The 10630-nt window shown below is 34.6% G+C and overlaps 1 protein-coding gene across 1 annotated transcript; it reads right to left on the reverse strand.

Moving 5' to 3' along the window:
- Positions 1-6: 6 nt before the first annotated feature.
- LOC106463889 (transcription factor Sox-3-like) lies at positions 7-1782 on the reverse strand. Its single transcript, XM_013923970.2, has one exon. It carries the CDS (start codon positions 1313-1315, stop codon positions 317-319), a length of 999 nt encoding a protein of 332 aa, XP_013779424.2. The 5' UTR covers positions 1316-1782; the 3' UTR covers positions 7-316.
- Positions 1783-10630: the final 8848 nt, after the last annotated feature.

Raw genomic sequence — 10630 nt, forward strand, 5'->3', positions numbered from 1 at the left:
TATATATATATACATACATACACACACACACACACATATATATATATATATGTGTGTATATATATATATACAACTACGAATGAAACGCACTTACGAATTTGGACCTCGGTGTGGGTTTCCCCATGTGCAGCCCAAGCGTGACTGAAACAAGACAAGGAAATAGACACTGTACAATATTTTTCTGGCCATGATATTTCTTTATAATCACCACTTGCGCACAAGCTAGCCTTTGGTCATTCATCAATCTTCTTGTATCTCTCACCACCTGTGAATATACCCTCGGACTGATAATATGCTAGATAAATTCACTTAGTAGTCACATGTGTGTTAAAGGCATAGTGCCAGCCCCGATTGGGTCGGTTTGATGATAGTGACTTTGAAGCTGAAGTCTCTGGACATTGGGGTCACCACTGCCATCGCCCGGCAGATACATACTGATCATATCACGGAGATCAGAAGTACATCCCGGTCTTCTTCCTGTCACTGCAGCTACGGCTGCTGCTGTCATGGCACACGGCGGGGTCTGGACGCCAGGACTGTGACTGGGTTCCGATTTGATGGGACACGGGGCAGGCATGGGACTCGTGGTTTGCATGGGTGAATAGGACATGGGCATAGAATAGTTGGAGCTACCGTTCATGTAAGGCATGCTTATGTTAGAGCACGTGGTCATTGGCGTGGACAGTTGGGCCATTTCATATCGTGAATAAAGGGCATTGTTAGCAACCATCTGAGACCCGTACGAAGCTGCCGCCGCCGCCGCCGCATGTTGCTGGTATGCTTCCTGCATCATAGTGGGATAACCGTTAGGCATATAGCCGTTCATTTGGTACATTTCACGGCTGACCTGCTGAACGGCAGAAGTGGGAGCCCGGCCATCGGTTGAGAGCAGCCCTGTAGCCATTGGGTACTTATCCTTCTTCATGAGGGTTTTGGTTTTCCGTCGAGGGCGGTATTTATAATCTGGGTGTTCTTTCATATGCACTGCTCGTAGTCGTTTGGCTTCATCAATAAAAGGTCGTTTTTCAGCCTCCGAAAGTAATTTCCACTCAGCTCCCAACCGCTTGCTGATCTCGGAGTTGTGCATCTTGGGGTTTTCTTGGGCCATCTTTCTTCTCTGACCCCTAGACCACACCATGAAGGCGTTCATCGGTCGTTTCACTCTATCTGCGTCCTTCTTGTTTTTGTTGCTACTGCCTCCACAGTCGTTACCACTTTGTGTGTAACTAAGCGAGGAGGGTGAGGAATTGGGCGAAGGACTAGTAACCATAGGTAGAGAAGTGTGACTATGGATTGTCGGAAGACCACCGGTCATTTTCAGTTCGTGCTCGATTCCGTGATGCTGGCCTGCACCTACAGCCGAGCTGACCACCCCAAATGGGTGGTAGATTGAGTAATCTCGGTCCAGCGTGGCCACGGTTGCAGCTAGAATAAAACTACACAACAGGAAGAGACGGACGTCCTAACAGAAAACGAAATACTCAGGTAGGCTCAACGCCAACTCATGTTGTTCCACGCTAACTAGCCCAGTTTTTTTTTCCTACTTACGAACGTTAATTCTGCAAGTGCCCTCTCGCGGCAATGGCGAGATAGTACATCTGAGGATAGAGTTCTTAGTTTAAACGCAGTTAGCTTTGTGAACACGAAAAGCCTTCCAACTTAAACGTCCAGCACGTTCAAGTACTTCTTTTTCTCTGGCCAAATCAACCACAAGTCCACGCTGTATTGATTGACAGTGGCCCTACTTGCACATGGCATCCAGCCAATCAGCAACTTGTCGAACAACTCTAGGTCGTTTTTGTCCATTTGTTGGAAGCTCGCATGACGTATGCTTTGTCTATGACGTTACACGAGAGGCGTGGTTTATAGAGGCCTACGAACAATATACGTACGAGTTTACCTGGGTAAATAACAACTTAAACGAAAACACATTTTTTTAAAAATGAAAAGCCTGTAGTTTCTCGAAAAATCCGATGTTTAGTAACATTTTACAATGATTATAACTGGCAACTTAAAGAATTACTCATTGGAATGGAGGTCATTCTTCTCAACTGCATTTAAACTAAACGTTAACAGTGCTTATTACAATTATTTTAAGTTTTCATTTAACTCAAATACTAAAGATTACCTGGCAGAGTATGCGAACAATTCAGCCCGTTACCATTTACTTATAGTCTGTAACTTATGTCTGGTATATTATACGTTTAATTCTGACATTTATGAACAATTATTTGCAACAAGTATATGCTACATTAGTATTACCTCAAGTGGTGTATGTCGTATATAGAATAGCTATCTCGTACACCGTTCAGAAAGTGGAAAATTAATCAATTGTGCACTGGTGCTGCAATCTAGTGGCAGCTTCTGACAATACTATTTTAGTGGGGAAGAGAGGCAGAACACAACATAAATTTTACACCAGTAGCTAGGATGAAAAATATAATAAAATACGCAACTAATTATGTTTAATAAGCTAAATTCAAAGCGCATTAATTTCAATCTCCATGTGATACTTCTATCATAAAACAGAACTCATTTTAATTCAAATAATTATTTTCCTGTGCTATCACACTTAAGTCTACCTTCTATTGTTTGATTTTTTGCTTATTTTAATCTGTACCAATTGTTTCAGTTTATGCATTGAAAGTATATGGGTATTTTAAAACAAACCTAATAAAGTTTTTTTTCTAATCACAATAAATCATCTATTTCACTGTGGAATAAACTCAATTGCTTAATTTTCTTTAAAGTAACCAATGTAAGCTGATAGCTGATAAATATCTAAAAAGAAGATGTTGAAATAACTGAAATGGTTTCTCAAAACTTTATCCTCAACAGCTTCTCTGGAATTAATGTTAGGACGAATCAAAATATAATCTGACACCACATTGAATAATAGGTAAATGCCAGTTTATAAGTAGTTAACATTGATTCTTCGTCACGTTTTATTGTGAAATCTTGACCTTAATAAAAACTTTATTAAACCATCATTTGTTTATTTATATCACACTTTTATTGATGTAAACTTAAGAGTACCCATTCATAACGACTCAACATCATTCATATCTCTCTCTCATTTTTTTCTTTTTTTAAGTATGTGCTATAAGGACTTTTCTTAGAATTAGAGGACGATATATTGGTTCGAACCTAAATACTTGTTTACATTAGCCCCTTTCCTCTTCTAAACTGCTAAGTAGTTCAGCTCATTTGAATCGGAAACATAAGATAGTTTTGTTTCTTGAGTCTTGCGGTTAGCGTACCGGACTGAGCAGAAGATTCATAGATCGAACCCTCGATTTGCTGCTGAACACGATATAAAAGTAAGAGTCAATTCTATTTAGCTAAGAGTAGATATGTAGACGGGGGGTTCTGCTAAATGTTTGCCCTCCTTTTCATCAGTAGTTATAAACGACTATGACAAACTTTCTGGTCTCTGACCTGGCTGCTTAGCCCATGTGTTATATAAAATGCCGTTCGAGTACCAAATACTATTCCTTCTGTCAACCCTCGAATGTATATAATTATTAAAGTTTTACAGTCGTTGTTTTTTGGTAGATTTCATAGTTTTTGGTTTGTTTATTTGCTGTTAAGCGCAAAGTTACACAATGGGCTATCTGAGATCTGCCCACTGCAGGCATCGAAACCATATTTTTAGCGTTATACGTCCTCAGCCATCAAGCCATCAAGAAGTCAAAGTTTTGGAGTATCAAAAATAATTTCCAAAACTAAAATGTAACTTGCCATCGTTGATCAAACCCGGATCTTCACTATCAACAATTGAACGAAATTAAACCAAAACTTATTGAATCGCTACATCCCAGTCTGTAGTTTGTTCAAGGTTAGCAAATAGTTGAACTCCTTGTATTTTCTCCAGAGATTTTCAAACGTTACTGTGAAATTTCACATACAGCAGCCTTTGTAGATTTTAAACAAAGGCACATTTTTAGTTAAAATTATAAAAATTTCCTATTATTTTTCCATGAAAAACTACAAGTAAACCAGTTTTGCACATTCAGTCATTTCAATATATATAATGGAATGCAAAATCAATTTTCATATATATTTTTTTATCTCTCCCTAGTTTCTTTTTTTTTTCTTCATTTACTGTATATATGTGTACTATCAGCTTTTTCTGGACACTCAATCATTGGTTTGATAAGATATTCTAGAACAGGGAATCATCGTCATGCTTCAATAAACCGTAAGATCTTTAAAGCAAGTTGAAAATTTGAACACAACTGAAATCTCTATCAGGACTTTTGTGCTTCTATTGTATTGATGGAGTTATTGATTCATGAATCAACTAAAACAGCAGAAAGGACAAACTTTTTCAGTTAACACGTTACTGCTTAAATTACGTGATTTGTTGAGTTTGTTTACTTGTTTTTGTTAAATACACAAGAGACTATTTATGCCGCACCCACCACGAGTACCTAACACTATTTTTAGCGTTATAACCTTTCAGAGGTGCCGCTGAGCCACCGGGAATAAATTTTATTGAATTTATATCTTTAATATAGCGAAAAAAAATATCCTTTAAAATTTTAAATCGAATCTTTATATACTTATTAGAATGTTTTCTCTAAAGATCTTATTCATCCTAAGAGCTACACAATGGACTATCTGTGCTCTGCCCACCACGGGTATCGAAACCTGGTTTCTAGCGTTGTAAGCTCACAGACATACCGCTGTGCCACTGGGGGGCTCAAAAATAAATATACCATAAAATTAGAAAATAATGGGACAACGTACTGTTTTTTTTTTCCCCCTCTGGAGTGAACTTTATAGCCTAGAAAATATAATTTTTTATATGTTTTATAGGATATCATCCAATTTAAATAACCATATAGAGTGCTTAATTACAAACAGAACATTTATTTTTGAAAAAGCAAATTATCACTGGTTAAAGTATGATAAAAAGACGTATTTAATGTAAATGATTAAGTAGATTAAAACTATGGTAGTTATTAATTACAACTCAAACTAGTAAATAAAAATGGAAGTAAATTTAAAGAAAGGAAATTAAGATGATGGAGATAAAGAGGTAAGATAAAAGTAGAAATGAGAGAAAATTTTAATTGAAATATAAAACCTAAAGATGGGAGAGATTTGAGGATTAAGCCTAATTTTTGTCTTAAGCCTTCGCAAAACTATAAACTTATCGGATGGTTGCTGATAATTTGAGAGATTTTCTCGTTAGTTACTAACGTCTAGACTAGTTAGTTCTAAATCTATTAGAATCGCATCTTATATGATGGTCTTTTTCTTCTTTTTTTTTCGCTTAGTTTTGCGTACGTTATAGGTGATAAAATGATGCCTGGAAATAAGAAGTAAATAGTGTATTTGATACGTGAGAGATGAGATCAGTAACTGCGATAAATACAGACCATTCGCTTAAAAATAAAATATGCAGATGGTTAGTTCAAACTAAATAATACAATGTTTCAGTAAAACTGGGAGAATATTACAAATACTGTCAGTCTGTAATGAAATCACTTTATAAAGGACTAGTGGCAAGACAGAAAAGTATAACATAAGAGTAAGCTATATCGTCATTAGAAACGAAGAGAAATTGAATCTTTTCTTTGATGTTACTCTTTAGTTCTTAATAAGAAGTCTTCGGATGTTGAATTTACAATACAACTGCTCGAGTAGAATTAATTATATATATATATATAGCCTTTCAATAAAGCATAATATAAAACGAAAAACTATCATAAAAGCGTATCTGTTCTATTATATTTTGGAAAAGTTCTAAAATTGAAAAAATACATTTATCAGCATGTTTCAAAAACTTTTAACTTCTGTCGTTTATGTTACAGTAAGTAATCTTGTTTTTTTTTACTAGGAATTCCTCTATACACACTCATTTGTAGAAACTGTTTATTTACTTGTAAAACTAGGCAGCTTCAGTGTGCACACAAATTGTGAAAAATCAATTATTTGAAACATTTTATTTAGTGTGAGTTGTCTTTCATACTTTTTTTTTGTACCGACACTAGAGTAAAAATGTAGAAAAAACCACATGAACCTGCTTGTGGTGTTTCTGACAATGCAAGTTGCTAAAAGTAGTGTAAACGTTCTTATACAATGGCTGGTTTTTAAAAAATGAATACCATCCAAGCTCTGTCTGAACACTAGTTGCTGCATTTCATTGTGATAGAAAAGGGGTCTTATACGATTTTATTACGAGGGTGAAGTCAGTCTTCGGTTTATTAGTTTTTATTTATGTATTTATTTTTGTCGAAATGGAAGTGTAAGTCTTTAATTTCTTTAATTTTTTGTGTTTCATAGCTTTTATGTTTTATATCAAGAGGGAAATGCATGATTTTTAGGATATACTAGGTGAGGATAGCCGCTAAAGAAGTAAAAGTTGTATAAAAGACAATTAAATAATGTTACCCTTCCTTCTTCCTTTTGTTATTAAGTCCTTAGTGACGTCATTAGATGCTAATTGCATACCCTGCTTTCTAGAAGGTAATAATTGGCTCAATTAACTGATTAAGTACTTGTGTTTCTAAATTCAGAGCCATAAGTTTATATAAAAAAAAGTGGAAATGTGCTCTATTTCAGAGTTGTTGTTTTTTCTCTTCTCGGGCAAAAATCCTAAACCAAAATAGCCTATGTGCACAATCGGATAGTTTCCAGCTACCGTACAAAACTTAACAGTACTCGAGTCAGCCAACTCTGGGTGGTTGATGTTAACACATAATGGATCATATTTATAGTAAGATATGTGTGGTTGATGTTAACACATAATGGATCATATTTATAGTAAGATATGTGTGGTTGATGTTAACACATAATGGATCATATTTATAGTAAGATATGTGTGGTTGATGTTAACACATAATGGATAATATTTATAGTAAGATATGTGTGGTTGATGTTAACACATAATGGATCATATTTATAGTAAGATATGTGTGATTGATGTTAACACATAATGGATCATATTTATAGTAAGATATGTGTGGTTGATGTTAATACATAATGGATCATATTTATAGTAAGATATGTACACACGGTATTTTGAATCAATAATCACATCACAATATCTTAGATACGACGCTAAAACATTTTAAAAACAAGTAACGGTACAGTTACTTCAAATCTTTCAACAAGATGTTCAAACGTGTTGTTTTATTAGTGGAGAACTACACAATGGGCTATCTGCACTCTGTTTACTGCGGAGCCTCGAACCCCCGATTTTAGCGTTGTATGTTCAATCTGCTCTAACAATTGTTGTAATTGTGGGGAAAATGTGCATCACGTCTCGCTTGCGCAGTAAAATAAATTGTCAGGGGAACATGATGGGGACGTCATACTGACAATAAGACCACGAGATATGTACAATCTCTCTCGTTATTCCCTCGATGCTTTCACGCGTTCATAAGCTAGCGGTCCTGGCATCAAGACCCCTCGCCTGTAGGATAAGACATTTACAGGTACTAGCGAAGCTTGATTCTCAAACACTTAAACGCAATATTATAAGTTCTTGAAATATTTGGCACCTCCCTCCGGTAGCATTCCTCCTCCCCATTCTGAAATACGGGGATAATTGATAAGGTCGCTTCAACTGGGTTAAACTTTGATAAACTATGTAAGAGTAACCTTTAAACTACGTACGTAATAGACGTGCCATTTTTTTTACCATATGCATATCTCATATATTATTTTGGTACCTTCCGTTAATGGCATAAGAAAACGTCAAACTTCTGGAGGAATATTTATCAAAAGTCGAAAGACCCGAAAGCCTGGATGTTTTAGAAAGGCGTTTTTTGTTGTTTTTTGTCTTTTCTCGGGAGTTAAGCTTTGTTTAGTCGAATTTGTCTTATTCAGAACACCATAATAAGCTGGAGATAATATATATACCTGGTCTTCCTAACTTCATTAATCATGAACTGTCTTTGTAGAAAAAGTTGTCTTACTTTAAAATACCATAGTTCGATAATGTGTTCTGAGAGCTTCACACACTGTCTTCATAATGGCTGAAAAGCAATTCACAACTGTACTGCTTTGAAAGAAGATAATCCTCTTAAGGGTTGGGTTCTTAATCTAATCATGCACTACTCTACTATGACAAAGAATTGTCCTGTACTACTTTACTTTGATTGAGTTTGTCTTTATTAGAATTGGAATCCCAATCTGTTTATATACTACTCTACTTTGATTGTGTCTGTCTTTATTAGAATTGGGATCTCAATCTGTTTTTGTACCACTATACTTTTATTAAGTTTGTTTTTACTAGAATTGGGATCCCAATTTGTTTATATACCACTCTACTTTGATTGTGTTTATCTTTATTGGAATTGGGATCCCAATCTGTTTATGTATTACTATACTTTGAGTGTGTTTGTCTTTATTGAAACTGGGATTCCAGTCTGTTTATGTATTACTATACTTTTATCGAGTTTGTTTTTATTAGAATTGGAATCCCAATCTGTATATATACTACTTTACTTTGATTGTGTTTGTCGTTATTAAAATTGGGATCCCAATCTGTTTACGTACTACTATACTTTGATTGAGTTTGCCTTTATTAGAACTGGATTCTCAATCTGTTTATACACTACTATACTTTGATTGAGTTTGCCTTTATTGGAATTGGGACCTCAATCAGTTTATGTACCACTCTACTCTGACGAAGAATTATATATATAGGAAGTAACATTCCCACCTGATTCTATACTATTTTATTTCGATTTCAGGATCATCTATATAGGAATATGAATCAAACCTAATCTTGTACTACTCTCTTCTGATTGAAACTTATCTGTATACGAATAGTAATCCAAACCTAATCCTGTAATATTATTATGCATCGAAGATTATCTCAATAAGAATCAAGATCACAACCTAACCTTGTTGTATAATCTTTAAACAAGGACTATTAAAATGGGATTCCAACCTAATTCTGTCTCCCTGTACTTTGATTGAGGTTCGCCTTACCTAGAATAGGGATTTTAATCTAATTCTGTTCTACGCTACTTTGCGTGAAAAATACCTTTAAAAAATTAGGACCCCAAATAATTTCGTATGCTACAATATTTTAAGGATTATCTCAAGAAGCATAAATGTGCCAACTTAATTCTGTAATATAATATTTTGAATGAGGTTTATCGTTATTAAAAATAAAATCACACACAATTTTTCACTGCACTTCTTTGAATTAGAATTATCATTATTAAAAACTAAATCACATCCTAATTCTTCCCTGAACTTCTTTGAATGAAAATTATCATTATTTATAATTAAATCACATCCTGAACTTCTTTTATTGGGGTTTACTTTTATAAGAATTGGAATCATAACCTCTATCTATATAACCTACTCTATTAAAAGGATAACATTAGAATGTAAGAACAATCAAATTTATTTTCACCAAAAAATAAAAAAATAGAAGTGTGCTCGCTTAAGAAACAAGAGGGAATCTTCAATAGTCACAGCTTTTGAAATTATTTTAGGAAGAATTAGAGTGAATTAATTTCTGAGACCTTTTTTATATATTTTTTATTAGCTATATTTTTGTGCGCCAGCTGTACCAAGCGTGAGGCGCTCGTATACCCGATTCGATTTGATTATTGATTAGGATCTTTATCAGCCTACCTTCAAATTGAAATTATTTTAGGCAGGAGTAGAGTAAATTACTCTATGAGATCTTGGGCGTGGTCAAATATATCAATCGAAAGGGTTCGGCCTCTTGAGTCCAAAACTGTAATGAGATCCCAAATCGATCAAGAGATGACGGAGTTATGAGATAAAATTTTTACTTGAAAAACTCAGAGACATTCTATGAGTCGCTATGCCGCGGCTAAAAATATAAAAGTATTGTGGCATAATACCAGAATGTAACTGTAACCCCAATTGAACGATGTGAATTCAAATATAGTGTACGAGAGATGGGCCTGTAACGAGTTTGTTATTATATATTTATTTTGATATCAACGTTTGTTTATATTCAATTTATATTTAGAAACATACATTGCTGATGCTGTTAAATATGTATTGCGAAATCCCGCCTATTCTCCAAAGTTGTGGAAGATTCTCGAGAGTAAGAATCAACAATATATATATATGTGTACGTAAACGCTTAAATTTGTATTGTTACGTAATCAGAATTTTCTAGAAAGCCTCCGCAGCCTATAAATATAACCAACGCCACGCACCAAAAGAGAGTATCTATCATTAGCTCGCTATAATCAGTGTGCTATAAAACTTCGGAAGTTATAATTGTGATTTTTATAACGCTTACCAATCGGAAAACTTGAAATATTTGACCAGGAACCTTTACAAAGTTCGAACATTACAAATTATTTAACTTCAGTGGATTCTCATCGGACATTAGTATTTTTACGAAAACATTATATAACGTCATCGGTGAAAATTCAATCACTAATTGGCGTATGAACAGTGAAGACTGTAGGGCTAGATAGCTCAGTGTTGTGCGAATCATACCTACATCAACTCGTAATTAATCCACTCATCGTGAACCCTCGATAAGATATCAAGGAAGTTCCAGACTAGAAAGAAGACTATATTCTTTGTAAGTTTGTGAAACTTTTGTTTATAAATCATTGTTTGTAATAACTATTTGTAATAATTGTTATTGTATATTGTTGTGTGTATA

Source organism: Limulus polyphemus, unplaced genomic scaffold (assembly GCF_000517525.1).
Source record: "Limulus polyphemus unplaced genomic scaffold, Limulus_polyphemus-2.1.2 Scaffold1510, whole genome shotgun sequence".
Classification (NCBI taxonomy): Eukaryota; Metazoa; Arthropoda; class Merostomata; order Xiphosura; family Limulidae; genus Limulus; species Limulus polyphemus.